Source organism: Coregonus lavaretus (genome assembly GCF_964263955.1).
Source record: "Coregonus lavaretus genome assembly, chromosome: 9".
In the NCBI taxonomy this organism is placed as follows: domain Eukaryota; kingdom Metazoa; phylum Chordata; class Actinopteri; order Salmoniformes; family Salmonidae; genus Coregonus; species Coregonus lavaretus.
The window spans coordinates 51,754,166-51,776,066 of NC_139996.1; the positions used below are offsets into that span (position 1 = coordinate 51,754,166).

At 42.9% G+C, this 21,901-nt stretch overlaps 1 protein-coding gene across 1 annotated transcript; it reads right to left on the reverse strand.

The window, feature by feature from the left end:
* Nucleotides 1-460: 460 nt before the first annotated feature.
* skic8 (SKI8 subunit of superkiller complex) lies at nucleotides 461-20,429 on the reverse strand. Its single transcript, XM_084169173.1, has 11 exons — nucleotides 20,358-20,429; nucleotides 20,105-20,158; nucleotides 16,380-16,407; nucleotides 16,128-16,233; nucleotides 15,860-16,032; nucleotides 15,037-15,185; nucleotides 6,785-6,878; nucleotides 5,723-5,816; nucleotides 2,431-2,523; nucleotides 1,997-2,075; nucleotides 461-1,026 (listed from the first exon to the last, which is right to left on the reverse strand). Exons 2-11 carry the CDS (start codon nucleotides 20,114-20,116, stop codon nucleotides 937-939), a joined length of 918 nt encoding a protein of 305 aa, XP_084025299.1. The 5' UTR covers nucleotides 20,117-20,158; nucleotides 20,358-20,429; the 3' UTR covers nucleotides 461-936.
* Nucleotides 20,430-21,901: the final 1,472 nt, after the last annotated feature.

Below are 21,901 nucleotides of genomic sequence, written 5' to 3' on the forward strand. Positions count from 1 at the left end.
ATGGGCATGGCAAAGTGCAAATGTGTCCGTTACGTTGCACTGTTTTCTTAAACACAAGCTTTGGAATAGGAATTCATTCTATGTGCAGTATTGATTTTTGGTCACTGGATGGAGCACTGGTTTGCAAGACTTTCTTCTTGAGCACATTGTATGTAACGTAATAGGATAACTAACTGTAGCCTTGGTGCCAGCCTAAGATGGAAGTTCTGACGATTAAAATTGCGTGCCCACACTTCACTGAAGTCTGTCAATTTGCAGAAATCCTGTGTACGGTAACTGTTTTTCTAAACATTCAAACTGTCTGGGAAACATCTGCGGTAATTTCATTTGCGGCAGACAGTTTAGATCTCCACAAATTACTAGGTTACCATTCTGAAAATAATTTACAGCAAATGTTAAAGTTAATTGAATAAATCATGCACTGGTAGGAAGGAGCATTAACTTAAATTAGTTGGGGAAATGAAAATACAAAAAATCCTTTATTTTGAGTACAACAAAAAGGAGGGCCAGGTACAGTGAAGTGCAAAATAATCAATGACATTGAACCTCTTCCGCAATCATTGTTGGATTTCAGTGGATGAATCCAGAGCAGTTTAGCTCTGGCTCAGTGGAGCAACCATGGGCTATTCTGACTGAGCTAGGCCATAGGTGCATCTCAATAGTCTAAATAGACTTCCTCTCCTCACCTTCCATCTCCACGAGAAGGAGCAGGGCTTGTGAATGCAAATGCCTGTTATGTTTTCAGATCAGTGCAGATGAGGAAGGAGAGCAAGTCAGAATATTGAGCTGCACCATAAGCAGGATGAGCCAGGCAAGATAAGCTATGTTCTTGTGGTCCTCTTACTAGAACGCCCTGCTTCCCTTGGTTTAAGAGTGCCAGTATTCAGGCTGCCTGGTCTGCTGCTGGGAGAGGTGGTAGGAATGAGAGCTGATGCATCACATGGGACAATCGTAGATATGGATGGCCCGGTCATCTCCAACAGATACGATCTTAGAACCTGTGCCGTTGTATTTCACACTCCACACCTAGGGGGGGAAAACAGCAGACAAGACTTGAACAACATTCAGGGCAGCTGTTAAGTGTAAAAACAGCGGCACAGTTGTCAAAACGCACCATGTCACATAAAATACACTGCAGGCATTTCAAAACCAGTTTAGAATGCAGTTGTACGACGGAAGGCTGCATCTTGTCTGCACCATTAAATGTATTCAGACAAGATTTCAGATCTTTTACTATTCTGTAAAATAAATGCACCCTTTGAAATGAGCAAATTGTGGTGGGACAACCAAGGGATGTTCTTTCATCAATAACCCATTACACACTGTCGACCTCTGAAAAGCAAGAAGAGCTCCTCCGTCTATTGTGACCAGTCGGAACGAGAGACACTGCTACAAAATAAAGATTATTTTATCCGCTGCACTTGGCCGTATCATTCTGACTTCCCAGCAGCTTTCATTCAGACAGAGGCTAAAAATGGAAAGCAGACTAGACACTCGACTGCCTCTGATCTCTCCTCTCCTCAGAGCAATGTCTGTACATTTGTAGCTTTCTTCCAGAGAAGATTAAGCCTCCCTACAGGCGTCTGCAGTAGAGACTAACGACAGCTCGGATTATTCAGTCTGCCAGCGCTGAGACATAACAGAAAGACAGGAGGGGGCATAGTAGGACAACAGCCACATCAATTCCCATATTCTGTTTTGAGTGGCCAGCCACTATCACACCAAAGGGGGTGAGAGATGAGTGTACTGTATTGTATATGGCTGTTAGACCAAATGGTCTTATTAATCCCTTCCCTCATTTTCTTTCTTTTGTGATCAGACTGTAGGTGAAAATAATATGGCGGATTAAGGCTATGAGTCCTGTTCACCCAACATGCACTTCACTGAATGCACTTTTTAGATTGTAAAACGAGAAGTGCTTTCTATATCAAATGTATGGTCCTCAGGATCAACAAAATGTTCCATTAGCCGTTGGGAGTTGACTGAATGTTCTCACCTGGTCCTGATGGTCGAAGAATGTGTTGACACACGCCCTGGTGCTGGCGTCCCAAACCTTTACACTCTTGTCTGAGGAGCTGAGAGGAGCAAAGACAAAAAAGTAATTTTTCTTGTCATCCCCAATAATTCAAAACACTTTATTCTTGGAGTCACACCTGTCATTTGTAGTTTGTAGACTCTAGCCCAAAAATCTGAATGTGTGTGAAACAAAAAAAACTTGTTGGAGCACTTTGGAAATAGGGTCTCTTCCTTCTCCCATCATTGAAGTTATGACTGGATTGGTGAAAGAAATGCAGGTGACAATGGTTCTATGGTCTTTGAATTAGACCTTGGCACCTGCCATTATTAAATCACATCAAATATGATCTGGGATCTCACTATTAAAAACAAAAACTGTTACTGATTTAACACAAGCAAGCATACACACTTTACCTGGACACAAAATGCGTGTCGTCGGGGGAGAAAGCTACGTTGAGGACCCAGGACGCGTGGCCACTTAGAGTGCCTGCCAACTTGGCATGCTGCCTGCAAAACAACATTTTCCAAGTGTTAATCAAATACACCACATGACCAAAAGTATGTGGACACCTGCTCATCGAACATCTCAATTCAAAATCATGTGCATTAATATGGAGTTGGTCCCCCCTTTGCTGCTATAACAGCCTCCACTCTTCTGGGAAGACTTTCCACTAGATGTTGGAACATTGCTGCAGGGACTTGCTTCCATTCAGCCACAAGAGTATTTGTGAGGTCGGGCACTGACGTTAGGCGATTAGGCCAGGCTCGCAGTCGGTGTTCCAATTCATCCCAAAGGTGTTCGATGGGGTTGTGGTCAAGGCTCTGTGAAGGCCAGTCAAGTTCTTCCACACCGCTCTCGACAAATCATTTCTGTATGGACCTCGCTTTGTGCACAGGGCATTGTCATGTTGAAATAGGAAAGGGCCTTCCCCACAAAATTGGAAGCACAGAATCGTCTAGAATGTCATTGTATGCTGTAGCCTTAAGATTTCCCTTCACTGGAACTGAAAGGGGCCTAGACCGAACCATGAAAAACAGCCCGAGTCCATTATTTCTTCCCCACCAAACTTTACAGTTGGCACTATGCATTGGGGCAGGTAGCGTTCCCCTGGCATCCGCCAAACCCAGATTTGTCCATCGGACTGCCAGATGGTGAAGCGTGATTCATCACTCCAGAGAACACATTTCTTCCACTGCTCCAGAGTCCAATGGTGGTGAGCTTTACACCACTCCAGCCAACGCTTGGCATTGCGCATGGTGATCTTATGCTTGTGTGCAAGCTGCTCGGCCATGGAAACCCATTTCATGAAGCTCCCGACGAACAGTTCTTGTAATGACGTTGCTTCCAGAGGCAGGTTTTGAACTCGGTAGTGAATGTTACAACCAAGGACAACAGATTTTTACGTGCTTCAGCACTCTGCAGTCCCGTTCTGTGGGCTTGTGGCCCACCACTTCGCGGCTGAGCCAGTGTTGCTCTTACACGTTTCCATTTCACAATAACATCCCTTACAGTTGACCGGGGCAGCTTTAGCAGGGCAGAAATCTGACGAACTGACTTGGAAAGGTCCTATGACAGGATGCCACGTTGAAAGTCACTGAGCGCTTCAGTAAGGCCAAAGTTTGTCTATGGAGATTGCATGGCTGTGTGCTCGATTTTACACACCTGTCAGCAACGGGTGTGGCTGAAATAGCCGAATCCACTCATTTGAAGGGGTGTCCATACTTTTGCAAAAACAGGTTTAGAAATTCCTGTAAATGTAAAAAAACAAATATATATATATATATATATAACATTTACATAAGTATTCAGACCCTTTACTCAGTACTTTGTTGAAACAGCTTTGGCAGCGATTACAGCCTCAAGTCTTCTTGGGTATGACGCTACAAGCTTGGCACACCTGTATTTGGGGAGTTCCTCACATTCTTCTCTGCAGATCCTCTCAAGCTCTGTCAGGTTGGATTGGGAGCGTCGCTGCACAGCTATCTTCAGGTCTCTCCAGAGATGTTCGATCGGGTTCAAGTCCGGGCTCTGGCTGGGCCACTCAAGGACATTCAGAGACTTGTCCTGAAGCCAATCCTGCGTTGTCTTGGCTGTGTGCTTAGGGTCGTTGTCCTGTTGGAAGGTGAACCTTCGCCCCAGTCTGAGGTCCTGAGCGCTCTGGAGCAGATTTTCAACAAAGATCTCTCTGTACTTTGCTCCGTTCATCTTTCCCTCGATCCTGACTAGTCTCCCAGTCCCTGCTGCTGAAAAACATCCCCACAGCATGATACTGCCACCACCATGCTTCACCGTAGGGATGGTGCCAGGTTTCCTCCAGACGTGACGGTGCCTTTTGCAAACTCCAAGTGGGCTGTCATGTGCCTTTTACTGAGGAGTGGCTTCCGTCTGGCCACTCTACCATAAAGGCCTGATTGGTGGAGTGCTGCAGAGATGGTTGTCCTTCCGGAAGATTCTCCCATCTCCACAGAGGAACTCTGGAGCTCTATCAGAGTGAACATCGGGTTCTTGGTCACCTCCCTGACCAAGGACCTTCTCCCCCGATTGCTCAGTTTGGCCAGGCGGCCAGCTCTAGGAAGAGTCTTGGTGGTTCCAAACTTCTTCCATTTAAGAATGATGAGGCCACTGTGTTCTTGGAGACCTTCAATGCTGCAGAAATGTTTTGGTACCCTTCCCCAGATTTGTGCCTCGACACAATCCTGTCTCGGAGCTCTACGGACAATTCCATTGACCTCATGGCTTGGTTTTTGCTCTGACATGCACTGTTAACTGTGGTACCTTATATAGACAGGTGTGTGCCTTTCCAAATCATGTCCAATTGATTGAATTTACCAAAGGTGGACTTCAGTCAAGTTGTAGAAACATCTGAAGGATGATCAATAGAAACAGGATGCACCTGAGCTCAATTTCGAGTCTCATAGCAAAGGGTCTGTATACTTATGTAATAAGGTATCTGTTTTTTATTTTGAATTCATTTGCAAACATTTCTAAAAACCTGTTGTTTTCTTATATTTACACACTTATTTATTTTACCATGTCTTTGTTGTCAATGCTTTGGCTCCAAACTGGTGGCAGTTGTGAAAAAAGTCAATAGTTGGAAGAGTTGCAGAGTTAATTGAAAATAATGCCATTGTTGATTAGATGCTTTTTTCATTAAATAGGCTATTTTCTCTTGAACCATATGGTCTAACCACTAGAAACTCATGGACGATATAAAAATATACTATATATTTATAAATTAACAAAAGGTTGCCATATTATTACTGGTAGCTTTGCAACCATATCTGCGTCAGTTAATACTTTTTTCAAATAGTTATTTTGTCTTCCAAAAAAGGAGCGTGATAGCAACAGCAACATATGAGAATAGGGACTCTGCTTGGCATCAGACCACTGCTGAGGTCTGAAAAGGTCTGACAGACTTTGGGGTGATTTCAGGGTGAGCCATCACTGGAAGTCAGCGTGGACCTGTGCGACATACTGTAATTTGACATTTCATTTGGATCTCAAAAGAGAACCACCAAGATTTAGAAAGTTATGTCAAATATATCCCCAACATTCAATTCATAGATACATTGCCTTAAAAACACAAAGCAATACAGCCATAAATTGTTTTATTTGGAACAGTCTGTAGGATTCTAATTCTACACCACAATACCCTAAAATGAGAGCAGTCAAGTCAGATGGCCATTAACTCCCCAGTGAACTTACACGTCATAAATCTTGATGTAGCCATCATCTGAGGCAGTGACCAAGAGTTGTGAGTCTGGAGAGAACGTCAGCGATCTGATAGGCATGGCGTGACCTACAGAGAGGGAGACAGCATGCTCGATTAAAACACACACACACACAGCTTGTCTTCAGACAGAGATATAGTGCTGACAATTCGTGAGAGCTATACCCCTTCAATTTGAAGACGCATTACATTGTCCATTGTAGATTGAGTCACATAGCAGCCAGTGAAATGTTTCACTAACCACGTTTCCATCCAACCTTTTTATGAGAGTTAAGTACATTTGATAAAACAAATACATTTCACAACAGGCCTGATGGAAAAAGCAAATGTTTCAGTAAACTTTCCAAATGTCGACAAAACAAAATACGCTAAGGTGGGCTCTTTTTGTGCCGGTAAAATGAATTATGCAAGAAATGGTAGAAATGCCTTTATGTGCAAACATTGATATAATAACCATATCGACTAAACTTGGAATCACACAATGGTATATTATCCCACTATGACTCGGGAAAGCATTAAGTTTATTAGGCTTCAGATGAAATAAGTTATAATGAACTTCACAGGGTGTTTAAAGTGCACAGTGATGAGCTTGATGCTGCTTTCCAATAAATATCAAGGGTCTTATTCTGGTGACATGACGATTGGTGGTTGGCTGCAGTTTGACAAATAAAAATAAATCTCACTCTTTTGTACATAATAGATGTGTAGCTAGCCTATTCCCACTGTCTGCGAGCTGATGACTAGAGCGCACGTGTAAAGACCACATTCGCTATATAACACTTTCTTTTCGCGACAAAAATGATCAGTAGAGTTAAATGCGGTAGAAACCCATTTACTTGTATTTTTTATTTGTTACATGGGAATTTATCCGCAACAAGTCAATTTGATGGAAACATCTCTGGTGGGAAAATGCACATTGTTTTTATGCTGATTTTAGAATATTCACATGAAAACCTGTCGCCAATTGGATGGAAACCTAGCTACTGAGATGGAGTGGAAGAAAAGTAGTTGAGGGACACAGAGGCCAGAGAATGTACCTTCGAGCGTATGGAGTAGTTTCCCAGTGGCAATGTCAAAGATGTTAATGATTCCATCTATAGCTCCACTAGCCAAGTACTTTCCGTCTGGACTCTGGGGAAGAAAATAATAGGGAAATATCAAATTCAAGTATTTCTGATAGTTATAAAGCTTGCTTTGAACTGTTGTATTTTAACGTTTAACTAGATGTTATTGGTGTAGTCAAAGGCAAAATGTGGGATAAAAACTATGATACCATTGCCAGCTGAAGAAGTTAATTAATTATCAGGAACATTTGATAGTTGCAGCACAGCCAATTCTTTAAAGGCTGTGGCTGCGGATCCGACTTTTCTGGACCTTTCTTCCCGAGCGCTAAAGGTCCCAAAGCTTCTGCGCATGTTTCTTTACCTCTACTTTACACACAGATTTGTTGGGTCTTTCCCTTCACATTTTGCACTGTCAATCGTGAATGATAACGCTTATAGTTTTACCGGTGAAATAACCATGCAGCATCTCCATACCAACCATTTGATCTCAGTCTCATGGGAATATGCATTTAGATCAGAGTTATAGTGTCGTTTCGAAGTAGTTGAATGATGTAAAGTGAGTGAAATTTAGAGCAGATGGTGTTAAACTGTAGCTAGCCTACCGGTCGAGGGCGTCAAGTTCCTTGGTGTCCACATCACCAACAAACTATCATGGTCCAAACACACCAAGACAGTCGTGAAGAGGGCACGACAATGCCTATTCCCCCTCAGGAGAATTTGACATGGGTCCTCAGATCCTCAAAAAGTTATACAGTTGCACCAGAGCATCCTGACTGGCTGCATCACCGTCTGGTATGGCAACTCCTCGGTATCCGACCTCAAGGCACTACAGAGGGTAGTGCGTACGGCCCAGTACATCACTGGGGCCAAGCTTCCTGCCATCCAGGACCTCTATACCAGGCAGTGTCAGTGGAAGGCCCTAAAAATTTAGAGACTCCAGCCACCCTAGTCAGACTGTTCTCTACTACCGCAAGGCAAGTGGTACCGGAGCGCCAAGTCTAGGTCCAAAAGACTTCTCAACAGCTTCTACCCCCAAGCCATAAGACTGCTGAAAAGCTACCTGAACCATTGCTGCTGCTACTCGCTGTTTATTATCTATGCATAGTCACTTCACCCCTACCTACATGTACATATTACCTCGACTAGCCTGTACCCCCCCACATTGACTCGATACCGGTACCCCGTATGTAGCCTCGTTATTGTTATTTTAGTGTTGATTTAGTACATCTTTTTTTAACTCTTATTTATCTTAACTGCTTTGTTGGTTAAGGACTTGTAAGTAAGCATTTCACGGTAAGGTCTACACCTGTTGTATTTGGCGCATGTGACATACGATTTGATATTTTGCCTAGAGGTACGCACTATTGAGTTTTGGCCACATGAGAGAAAAATGTGGGGTGGGGGGGGGGGTTCTTGCAGACATTGATTCAGCTTTCATCTAACTATATTAAACAAGCGCCAGTAGCCTGTTCTATACTACTTAAAGTAGAGAATAAACATGCGCATAAGCTTCGGGACCTTTAGCGCTCTGAAAAAAAGGTCAGGGAAAAGTCTGATCAGCAGCCACTCAGTTCTTTAAAATGTTAGGTTACTTGTGTAACCCTGGTTTTATGGGAAAAGCAGGGCGGGTCACAAGCTCGAAGTATCCAATCACACAGTGTCTGTCAGAGACAGGTCAAGTGGCGAATGAAGTGAGTCCCTCTCCTCCAGGTCGAGTGGCGAATGAAGTGAGTCGCTCTCCTCCATAAAAGGGAGCCACTCGCCCGCCAACTGGTTATTCTCGAGCATGCCTCTCTTCCTTGCGCTCTTGCAAGCAGGGAAAAGCAGTGACATCTCACTCGTATTCTCATAGAACCAGGGTTACGAAAGTAACCCAAAGTTCTATTTCTAATACTCGTTTCGACGTGTCACTTATGGGATATGGCCAACTCCTGTAACGCAGACATGCTCTTCAAAGCCAGGGTAGTTCCAATAGCATCACCCCTCAGTCTCAGACAGTACGCGCCAATGAAGGTGCAGTTACATCCAGTCGGTAAAACCTCAAAAGTATGAGGGGTGGCCCAACATGACGCCTTGCAAATGTTGCCTTTGAACAGTGCCCAAGAGGTAGCCATACCTCTGCAGGAATGAGCCCTCAGGCCCCCCGGGGGCTGTAAACCCTTGCTATTACGGGGGGGGGGGGGTTCATAGAGCAAAACGGAGCACACCATGATGTTCGTGAGAGTAATCTTTCCATAGAGGGGTCATAATAGTTTGGACGCTACAAACGTTTTCATGAGAAGACAGATTTTCGGGATGTCTCATTCTCTGACAAACACGGCTCTAGCTCTGCCACCTTTCACTGCGGATGTGGTGGATTGAGATGCATCCAATGCAAAAAAATACAGATCTCTAGCTTAAACTAGTTTAAAAAGGGGATTTTTTTATTATGCTAATTAGATTGCCGCGGGACGTGGAAATCAACTAGGTGGTTAAAAGCATGGGAACCGGTTGATAACGTTATTTTACGTTCCGGGCATTTTTTCCCAGTCCCACAAATCGCAAAAAAACACCTATGCAAAGCCCTCATTCTGTCACTCAGAAACTTACTGCAGCGTCTGCCTGCCAGCTGGACATCTTTGCCAGTGGGTGTGCGTAGGCTACCTGCCCCTCCCTTCTGAAGCATAGGTTACTATAGCCTACTGACAATGTTACAAGTGTAATTCAGAAATCCAATGCTAGTTAAGGATCCTATAGTTATCACGTTTCACATTGGATTTATTAACTACAAAAAAGGTAAGACGTGTTTTTAATTCTAGTACTGCTCTGCAAACACAAACTTATTAGCTAGCTAGCTAACATTTGCAATGGTCCAACGTTAAACCAACTCGGAATTTCAAAGATATTCAAAGTTCCTCCATAGAAGCCACTCCTCCGTAGGTATAATTCTGTAGGCCTAACTCAGATAATGCATGTCATAACAAAATGCCCAGAGCTTCAAAGCACTCTTCCTCCATCCCCACCCTAAAAATGTTGTGTATCGCGCCCTACACTGACTGGCAGCACAGTGTGTTGAACATCATTCCTATCAAGTTTAGAGAGGATCTCATGTTAAATACTGTTGAAGTAATATGGCTTCAGGTTCATTTGTCTCACTTAAAGCCCATTCTTGTGGTAAGCTGCTATAGACCAAGTGCTAACAGTCAGTATCTGGATAATGTGTGAAATGCTTGATAATGTATGTGATATCAACAGAGGTATATTTTCTAGGTGATTTCAATATTGACTGGCTTTCATCAAGCTGCCCACTCAAGAAAATGCTTCAAACTGTAACCAGTGCCTGCAGCATGGTTCAGGTTATCAGTCAACCTACCAGGGTAGTTACAAACAGCACAGGAATGAAATCATCAACATGTATTGATCACGTCTTTACTAATGCTGCAGAAATGTGCGTTAAAGCAGTATTCAAATCCATAGGATGTATTGATCACAATATAGTAGCCACTTAACACATTTATGAAATTGCTTATTCCAGTTACTAAAAAGCATGCACCCACTAAGAAAATTACTCAAAACGGTTAAATTCCCATGGATTGATGAGGAATTTAACAATTGTATGGTTGAGAGGGATGAGGCAAAAGCTATGGCAAATAAGTCTGGCAGCACAAACGATTGACAAACGTACTGCAAATTGAGAAATCATGTGACTAAACTAAATAAAAAAAGATACTATGAAACAAAGATAAATGACAAAGAATGATATTAAAAAGCTTTGGAGCATCCTAAATGAAATTTTGGGCAAAAAGGCAAACTCGGCTCCATCATTCATTGAATCAGATGGCTCATTCATCACAAAATTCACTGATATTGCCAACTACTTTAATGATTTTTTTCATTTTCAAGATTAGCAAACTTAGGCATGGCATGCCAGCAACAAACACTGACACTACACATCCAAGTATATCTGACCAAATTATGAAAGACAAGCATTGTACTTTTAAATTCCGTAAAGTGAGTGTGGAAGAGGTGAAAAAATGGTTGTCTATCAACAATGACAAGCCACCGGGGTCTGACAACTTGGATGGAAAATTACTGAGGTTAATAGCGGACGATATTTCCACTCCTATTTGCCATATCTTAAAATGTAAGCCTACTACAAAGTGTGTGCCCTCAGGCCTGGAGGGAAGCAAAAGTCATTCCGCTACCTAGGAATAGTAAAGTTCCCTTTACTGGCTCAAATAGCTGACCAATCAGCCTGTTACAAACCCTTTGTAAACTTTTGGGAAAAATTGTGTTTGACCAGATACTATGCTATTTTACAGTAAACAAATTGACAAGACTTTCAGCACGCTTATAGGGAAGGACATTCAACAAACACTTACACAAATGACTGATGATTGGCTGAGAGAAATTGATTATAAAAAGTTTGTTGGGCTGTTTTGTTAGATTTCAGTGCGGCTTTTGACATTATCGATCATAGTCTGCTGTTGGAAAAACTTGTTATGGCTTTACACATCCTGCTATATTGTGGATAAAGAGTTACCTGTCTAACAGAACACAGAGGGTGTTCTTTAATGGAAGCCACTCCAACATAATCCAGATAGAATCAGGAATTCCCCAGGGCAGCTGTCTAGGCCCCTTACTTTTTTCAATCTTTACTAACGACATGCCACTGGCTTTGAGTAAAGCCAGTATGTCTATGTATGTGGATGACTATACACATCAGCTACCACAGCAACTGAAATGACTGCAACACTTAACAAATAGCTACAGTTAGTTTCAGAATGGGTGGCAAGGAATAAGTTAGTCCTAAATATTTCAAAAGCATTTCATTTGGGACAAATCATTCACTAAACCCTAAACCTCAACTAAATCTTGTAATGAATAATGTGGAAATTGAGCAAGTTGAGGTGACTAAACTGCTTGGAGTAACCCTGGATTATAACCTGTCATGGTCAAAACATATTGATACAACAGTAGCTAAAATGGGGAGAAGTCTGTCCATAATAAAGTGCTGCTCTGCCTTCTTAACAATACTATCAACAAGGCAGGTCCTACAGGCCCTAGTTTTGTCGCACCTGGACTACTGTTCAGTCGTGTGGTCAGGTGCCACAAAGAGGGACTTAGGAAAATTACAATTGGCTCAGAACAGGGCAGCACAGCTGGCCCTTTAAAGTACACGGGGAGCTAACATTAATGATATGCATGTCAATCTCTCATGGCTCAAAGTGGAAGAGAGATCGACTTCATCACTACTTGTTTTTGTAAGAAGTGTTGACAAGCTGAATGCACCGAGCTGTCTGTTTAAACGAATAGCACACTCCTCGGATACCCATGCATACCCCACAAGACATGCCACCAGAGGTCTCTTCACAATCCCCAAGTCCAGAATAGACTATGGGAGGCGCACAGAACTACATAGAACCATGACTAAATGGAACTCTATTCCACATCAGGTTACTGATGCAAGCAGTAGAATCAGATTTAAAAAACAGATACAAATATACCTTAAGGAACAGCGGGGACTGAAAAGACACACAAGGTACAGACGCCTACACACACAAGCGCTAGTACATGCACTCTACACTCACGTACATTAATATTGTTGTATGGTTGTATTATACATTTTGTATGTGGTGGTGTAATAATGTTGTATGATGTACTGTTTTATCTTTTGTTTTATATGTAATATAAGTGCCTTAATGTGTTTGGACCCCAGGAAGAGTAGCTGCTGCCTTGGCACCAGCTAATGGTGATCCCTAATCAATACAAATATGTTTTCAAAATGCATACTGCCTCCAGCTCATTGCAAAGTGATGTGCTGATGAAACCCACCTTCGTTGCTTATGCATTTGCAGTTTGAGATGCTGCAGCAGCAGCCCTCGCGCGGTCTGACATATTTTTGCTCAAAGGCGCTCTATCTGTATGCGTGTGATTAATAAGATACATAACAATTTGTAAGTCGCTCTGGATAAGAGCGTCTGCTAAATGACAAATGTAAATAACGAATATACACGCGCCAATTTCATTCCACTAAATGATGCAAATTAACCTATAGACCAATAAGCATGACCTGTCAAATGTATTTACATTGACTGGTATCTACATCAATGAATAAGCTAAAATTAATTTCGCAATGCCATTATTTCTTCTCCCGGACAATTGGCCTGTGCAAAATTGTATTTATCTGCCAGCTAATGGAAACCCTGCCCTAGAGGAGTGCCTGAAACGAAGATCAAAGGTGGCGGAGAGCCGAGAGACAGTCCTTGGTCACCGCCATCTGTGGACACAGGCGAAGGTGGTCAGCACCCCAACGCTGAAAGTATTTCTCAGTAGTCCCCGCGTTAATATGGAAATGGTGGATGCCATCAACCCAAGCACTCGGAGACACATTCTGAGCATTTTAATAGACCTCAATCCTATAGAAAATGTGTGGGCAGAACTGAAAAAGCGTGTGCGAGCAAGGAGGCCTACAACCCTCCTTGTTACACCAGCTCTGTCAGGAGGAATGGGCCCAAATTCACCCAACTTATTGTGGAAAGCTTGTGAAAGGCTACCAAAAAATTTGACCCAAGTTAAACAATTTAAAGGGAATGCTACCAAATACTAATTGAGTGTATGTAAACTTCTGACCCACTGGGAATGTGATGAAATAAATAAAAGCTGAAATAAATCACTCTACTATTATTCTGACATTTCACATTTTTAAAATAAAGTGGTGATCCTAACTGACCTAAGACAGGGAATTTTAGCAAGGATTAAATGTCAGGAATTGTGAAAAACTGAGTTTAAATGTATTTGGCTAAGGTGTACGCAAACTTCCGACTTCAACTGTAGCCTCCTCTCAAGAGGGTAGGGTATGTGGGTTAGCCTCATTGCCCGAAGGCTGCGAGGGCGACAAGTTGTGTTTAGGGTTTGCTCTGTGCACTCGCCGGTGAAGGGAGTTAGCAGGTTAGCGGGTGATGTCGCAGCGTGCTCAGGGGTGTGTATCATTTCCTGCTATCGTCGCCCCGCATTGGCACGGGTGTGCCAGTTCAAGGGTGGGGCCAGGAGGCCTGCTAGGTTCTCCCTGTGCAAGGGTAGCAGGCTCCATGGCTCAGAGGAATAGTATTCCTCAAGCAAAGTGTGTGCTAGCTAGCGTTTGCCTCGTGGCTAATAGCCTAGCTAGTTAGCACACTGCTTGCCAGAGAAAGCGCATGCCTTCTTTGTCTCTCCACGAACAGTGTGTCTCTCGAGCGTCGGGCTGTGAAGCTAGGGTGGTCAGTCTAGTCAACACGGCCTGTGAGCGTGTTGTGCTAAACGCCAGAGGAGAGCTAGCAATTCTACCGTTGCAGGTAGAAAAGCTAGTTTGGTGTAGCTAGCCTTGCGGTGAGTTAGATGGGTTAGCTTAAGCCTTTCGGCGAGAGCTACCCCTTTGTGTGGCTAGCTAGCCTTGCAGCTAGCTAGCCAAGTTAGCTAAAGCCTTGCGGCGAGAGCTAACAAAGTCTCGATAGCTAGCCGTGTGGCACTAGCTAAACGGAGATGAATTATACGCTAAGCAAAACGTACCTTTCAGTCTGTACTCAACACTATCAACAGGAGCTGATGTCCTACATTCATCAGCGGGTAGCCTGAGAACGGTTCAGTAGGAAGGCAGGAATCTAGTCACTCTGAGGAAAGCTTTCAGTGAACACAGTCACTTCCGCAAAGAAGTCACGAGAATGACCAGTTGGCGGGCGAGTGGCTCCCTTTATGGAGGAGAGGGGCTCACCTCATTCGCCACACGACCTGTCCAACAGATGTTGTGTGATTGGATACTTTGAGCTTGTGACCCCGCCCTAAGGCATATCCCCATAAGTGACACATCGAAACAAGTATTAGAAATATAATTGTGTTCCCAGAAATGTTCTATACTCGAGTCAACATAATAACTCATAACGACTAGCCTATGTGTTGGGTGTAGTGCATTTACAGAGATGCGCATTAAGTAATTTGCGCAAATTGCTCTCCCAGAGTGCAAATGGAGAGCCCTTATGCTAATTGTATGTGTGCATGGTGTTATTATAAAAAGGCCTAGTGCTGTCAAAATACAGATTTCACTGTTTTATGTTGTTGAAACTAGCGAACACTGTATAAGTGTGAAAAATGTGTGTGTGGGGGAGATGAGACGACCTATAACATGTATTTTGAGTGAACACTTGTTCCACTGCAATGATCAGTAAAATGGCCCACAATAAACACGACATTCAATCTTGATTGTTTCTTACGTAGGCTATACTCAGTATGAATTTCCCTCTGGTGTCCAAAGAGTACTCCTTCTTGCCGCTTTCAACCCCAAAGATGTTGACCTTTCCAAGATGGCTTCCTGTGGCAATGTATTTGGAGTCTGGGGAGAAGGCTACTGTCCACGCATCAACTGGAATGAGACAAAAGACCCTTCATTACATTACTGAACACAGAAAACCAGAGAGAGAAAACATGAGGGGGTCATTGAAGCCCACAGAAGTAAAAGCCATGACACTTCTGCGCTACTTTGTTTCTCCTCAAGTTGTTTGATTGGAACGAGGAGAGAAACAGAATAAAGGTGTCATCCTGGGTGACCCTTGAGGATACTGTACAGTGTGAACAGACACAGGGATAGTCAGCTCAGCAGGCTTTATAACCAATTTATAGAGTTGTAACTCCTATGGCACTGGCCTGAATTACAATTAGTCAACAACTAAACAAATCATACACAATTGCATAGGGGAACATGTCATGTCACATATCATGTCAATAGCTTTGGCTGCAAGTTTGTCGGTCGTGGTCACTCAGTTGAGCCATGTGAGCTTTGTAAAGGGTGGCAGCTTGACAAAACCTGACCCTATGAACCACATCTGACCATAATATTTAATCTTCAATGTTGCACACACTTAACATCAAGGTTGGGGTCAATCCCAAATCATGAAAAAATAACTAAATGGAATTTTTCAATTCATGGAGTTTTCATACATTTCCTGAAAGAAAATTGCATTGTCCCCAGCCTTGCTGCTACAAATGCCCTCGTAATAATGCATAATGTGGCTGAAAAGCCACCAGACAATGACCTACCTGGGCCCGCGTCCATGGACTTGATCTGCTTGCCGAACTCAAGGTCCCAGAGGCGTATGTGGGCATCCAGCGAGCTGGAGGCTGCTATGGCTCCGTTGGGACTGACATCTACTGAGACTATACCCAGCTGGTGGCCCTCCAGGGTCCACTGCAACTCCAACTTTTCGTCTGACCTGAGTGGAAAGAGAGAGAAGAGAGAAGTCAACTTAGTGTAGACCGCACTTGCTCAATTCAATTGGATTCAAAAGGTGCATTAAAAGTGTATTACCATTTCCAGACTTTCACCATGTCGTCCAGAGAGCCAGTGACTATTGTCTCCAATCCATCCCTCTCACTTCTGCCCCACGCAGCAGTCCAGATGGCATCGTCGTGGGCTATGGGCAAACACACATATTAGAACAACCAAAAATGGAATTACAAGAATAAAATTACATTCCATTTAGAGGAAAATATTCATGTCAAAATGTAATGAGTCTGGGACAGGGGGGTTAATATTGAGGATGAGTTAGACAAAACTCACCATGCTCTTGCTTGAACAGAATACTGTACTGGAAAGAAAATAAATTGTTATTGAATCAAGCACAGGTAGCTTTCACAACTCATTATGTAATCACCTTACATGGCTTCCCCCTACCTGAACCAGAATCTGAGCTTACAGGAGACGTTGAATATGCCGATTCTCCTTTAAGCCCAGGAAGCAGCCATTCAACTTGCCATACACCAGCTTTCCAAGCTTAAAAATGTCAAAATACGTTCGGTACTTACCAAATAATGGAGTTTCGCTGAGCAACTATTGTCATTACTGCTGTCACGGCCTGTATGTACTTCCAAAACGAGGTCTAAATCCAACTCCAATAAAATCACTCTGATCCAGCAGCAGGAAAGGTCATTGATTTTATCCGGAGAGGAAGAGGTGAAGCCAAAATAAGCCTAATGCGTTTCTATGGCCTTCACACTTTTGGGACAACGACTCGTTAGGGCGGCAACACGTATACATACACACATACAGTACCAGTCAAGTTTGGACACCTACTCATTCAAAGGTTTTTCCTTTATTCTTACTATTTTCTACATTGTAGAATAATAGTGAAGACATCAAATCTATGAAATAACACATATGGAATCATGTAGTAACCGAAAAGTGTTAAATCAAAATATATTTTATCTTTGAGATTCTTCAAAGTAGCCATCCTTTGCCTTGATAACAGCTTTGCACACTATTGGCATTCTCTCAACCAGTTCATGAGTTAGTGACCTGGAATGCATTTCAATTAACAGGTGTGCCTTGAAATCTATGAATTTCACATGACTGGAAATACATATGCATCTGTTGGTCACAGATACCTTTTTTAAAAGGTAGGGGCGTGGATCAGAAAACCAGTCAGTATCTGATGTGACCACTATTTGCCTCATGCAGCGCGACACATCTCCTTCGCATAGAGTTGATCAGGCTGTTGATTGTGGCCTATGGAATGGTGTCCCACTCCTCTTCAAATGGCTGTGCTAAGTTGCTGGATATTGGCGGGAACTGGAACACAATGTTGTACACGTCGATCCAGACCATCCCAAACATGTTCAATGGGTGACATGTCTGGTGAGTATGCAGGCCATAGAACAACTGGGAAATGTTCAGCTTCCAGGAATTGTGTCCAGATCCTTGCTACATGGGGCCGTGCATTTTCATGCTGAAACATGGTGATGAGGCGGATGAATTGCACGACAATGGGCCTCAGGATCTCGTCACGTTATCTCTGTGCATTCAAATTGCCATCGATAAAATGCAATTGTTTTAGTTGTCCGTAGCGTATGCCTGCTTGCCCATACCATAACCCCACGCCACCATGGGGCACTCTGTTCACAATGTTGACATCAGGAAACCGCACGACCATACAACGCCATACACGTGGTCTGCGGTTGTGAGGATGGTTGGACGTACTGCCAAATTCTCTAAAACGACGTTGAGGCGGCTTATGGTAGAGAAATTAACATTCAATTATCTGGCAACAGCTCTCTTGGACATTCCTGCAGTCAGCATGCCAACTGCACAATCCCTCAAAACTTGAGACATTGTGTTGTGTGACAAAATTGCACATTTTAGAGTGGCCTTTTATTGTCCCCAGCACAAGGTGCACCTGTGTAATGATCATGCAGTTTACTCAGCTTCTTGATATGCCACACTAGTCAGGTGGATGGATTATCTTGGCAAAGGAGAAATGCTCACTAACAGGGATATAAACAAATGTGTGCACAAAATTAGAGAAAAATAAGCTTTTTGTGCTTATGGAAAATGTCTGGGATCTTTAATTTCAGCTCATGAAACCAACGCTTCACATGTTGCGTTTATATTTTTGTTCAGTGTAGCTTCTCCCGGTTTGATGCAGTCCAAGACAGGCACTACGTAATCATATTTGATGATGAATAACCTAGCTATGGCAGCTATTAGTCAACTACAGCGTAAGTCGGCTTGTTTGGTTGCCGTCTCTCCCTCCCTGCTCCCCATGTCACTCGCCTGCTAGAACTGCTCCTCTCACGCTTTATCAGCTCCGGTTAATAAAGTAGTTTTCTGCTGCTTTCCTTACTCGGATCGGACCTAGTCTGGATCTGACCAGGTCTATACGTAACGGGTCTAGTTCTCTTCGGGTCCATTCGGAATGGGTCTCTTTATTTAAAAAAATATATATTTATGCATATCAGGTCCGGGTGGGAACGCCCCAGGTTCATTTCGGAACGGGTCCAACTTTTTGGACCCTGAAGACCTCTAATCCCCAGCACTCAGGCTGAGATAACATTCCAATTAGTCATGGGGCTCATTGAAATGCAAGCTGCATCTCCTGAGTGCCTGCTGTTGTAGAATTGGAAACTGATCACCACACAGCCCCAATACCCCGACAGTCATGCAGGAAGGATGCTGGCTTTGACGCTGCAGCTATCCCAGAATGATCAGTTAGCTGCACAAGCTGGTCAGGGAAAAGGTTAGGGTTGTACATTTACGCTACTAGAGTAGCTGACTGTTGGATTACAGGTTGCTTTCCTGTAACTTGGTTAAAGCACTATGTGCTTGTGTTGTGAAAGGCTTGTTATTATATTTTGCGGAATTGCCCATCGTTGATATGCTGTAAGTGTGTGAATGAGATTTAAACATGAACACACATTGAACATTTTTTGGCTTCAGGTATTCAAACAGAGGAATGGCAGTGCGACTCATAGTCCTAGATACTGTACACCAAGAGCCTTTTGAAACCCTTTTAAAGACAGAATAACACATTCAAAACAAAATAAACAAAGACAACCTATATGCAGACAAAGGTCTTTAAGTGTAATCATGTTGGCCATATTGGATTCAGAATACAATTAATTTACACCAAAACAGTCTTTATGGTGCTGTACACAACTGAAAAATGAATTTACCTGTGATTTAACCTGCATGGTATTATGGCAGCCATATTGGATTTTGGACACCATTTTGGATTTGAGGATAAATCCATGGTGGTTCAAAAATAATCTGTTGTGGCCCCTGACCCAATTACAAGAGTATGGCCTAAAGATACAAAATCGTTCAAGAAACCTTGGACACAACATTTTTTAATTACCGACGTCTGAGCCCAATTGTTCTCCTTAGAGCAGATTATACTAGCCACAACATAACAAAACATGTAACTGTATACATCTCTGTCAGGTAGGATGATACAGCTCTGAATGAGAGCACATTTGACTTGGAAAGTTGTCTATTAAATCAGCTACCAAAAAGTAAAGCTTACATTCTTCATAAATATTCAACCACTTTTGCAGTAAAATATTTTTACACAACCATCCATTTCATAAATGGGAGACATTAGGGATGTGAAAAAACATGGTTGTGTTTTGTTCTACCTCGGGTAGGGGTATCTCACTAGCCTATTTTGACGTTATTAAACTTGAAATGCTGGTGAATGGCTGCTTCTTGGTCTTAAAATGAGAACCGCCATATTCAACGTCTCCTGTAAATAAAGATTCTGGTTCACCCCCAAACAGACAGATTTACTGAGAGAATGACTTAACCTGACTGTCTGAGACAGACGCACGCTGATTTCAGCACGCCTGTGTGTTTGTTACTTGCTAGATTAACCAAGCCAGCAAGCAGCTACTGTTAGCCAGCTACCTAAAACAACAGAACATTACAGCACCGAGGAAGTAGCTAGCTTACTAAATAACCTAGCTAGCTACTAACCTTGGATTTGGCTAACGTTAGCGAATTATTTCACTTACTTGAGTGCTCATGGTTGTTCTTTAAATCTTGCAAGTAGTTGTAACTTCCACGTCCTGAAAGTCAAATAATTCATAACGTTAGCTAAGTAAAGTTGGCTAGCTAGCTAAATAGCTATTTCTCCATCTGGCAAAGCTATCAAACGTTAGCTAGCTACCTAGCTAACGTTATAGCTACTCCAGAAATGCAGAAAATATATTTTTAACTAGAAGACCTGAATATTGCTGAAATATGCATATTAATTAGTGATGTTACGTTTGACACTGGAGCTCCGAGGCATGCGTCCAAATCGCTAAGTAACCAACTTCGAAGCACTGTTCTTCTTCAATTAGGTTTAACGGCGGTTGGCATCCAATTTGTTGCATTACCGCCACCTACTATACTGGAGTACAACTCCCTTATCTTATCTTTTCTTAAAAAATAAATAAAACAAACCAAAGAAATATCCTACCAATACACTACACTCACAACTTCAAAACTACTAATAATAATTAACCCCACCCTTCTCCACTATCCTACCTCATGCCCTCAACCTGAAATGATGGGACATCACCACTTAACACTCCCTGTAACTCTTCTGCTGTCAGGTCTCGCACACCCAAATATCTCTCTGCAGCTGCCACCACAACCTAAATTTTCTTCGATTTGCGTTCCATCCCTGCAGTACATTTAATAACCATTGCTATAAACGCTAAAAACCAAATCTTACTGAAACATATATCACTTGCTTGCCTATCCCACTGTACTGGTACAGTGAGGGGAAAAAGTATTTGATCCCCTGCTGATTTTGTACGTTTGCCCACTGACAAAGAAATGATCAGTCTATAATTTTAATGGTAGGTTTATTTAAACAGTGAGAGACAGAATAACAATAAAAAAATCCAGAAAAACGCATGTCAAAAATGTTATAAATTGATTTGCATTTTAATGAGGGAAATAAGTATTTGACCCCCTGTCAATCAGAAAGATTTCTGGCTCCCAGGTGTCTTTTATACAGGTAACGAGCTGAGATTAGGAGCACACTCTTAAAGGGAGTGCTCCTAATCTCAGTTTGTTACCTGTATAAAAGACTCCTGTCCACAGAAGCAATCAATCAATCAATCAGATTCCAAACTCTCCACCATGGCCAAGACCAAATAACTCTCCAAGGATGTCAGGGACAAGATTGTAGACCTACACAAGGCTGGAATGGGCTACAAGACCATCGCCAAGCAGCTTGGTGAGAAGGTGACAACAGTTGGTGCGATTATTCGCAAATGGAAGAAACTGTCAATAACTGTCAATCTCCCTCGGCCTGGGGCTCCATGCAAGATCTCACCTCGTGGAGTTGCAATGATCATGAGAACGGTGAGGAATCTGCCCAGAACTACACGGGAGGATCTTGTCAATGATCTCAAGGCAGCTGGGACCATAGTCACCAAGAAAACAATTGGTAACACACTACGCCGTGAAGGACTGAAATCCTGCAGCGCCCGCAAGGTCCCCCTGCTCAAGAAAGCACATATACATGCCCGTCTGAAGTTTGCCAATGAACATCTGAATGATTCAGAGGAGAACTGGGTGAAAGTGTTGTGGTCAGATGAGACCAAAATCAAGCTCTTTGGCATCAACTCAACTCGCCGTGTTTGGAGGAGGAGGAATGCTACCTATGACCCCAAGAACACCATCCCCACCGTCAAACATGGAGGTGAAAACATTATGCTTTGGGGGTGTTTTTCTGCTAAAGGGACAGGACAACTTCACCGCATCGAAGGGACGATGGACAGGGCCATGTACCGTCAAATCTTGGGTGAGAACCT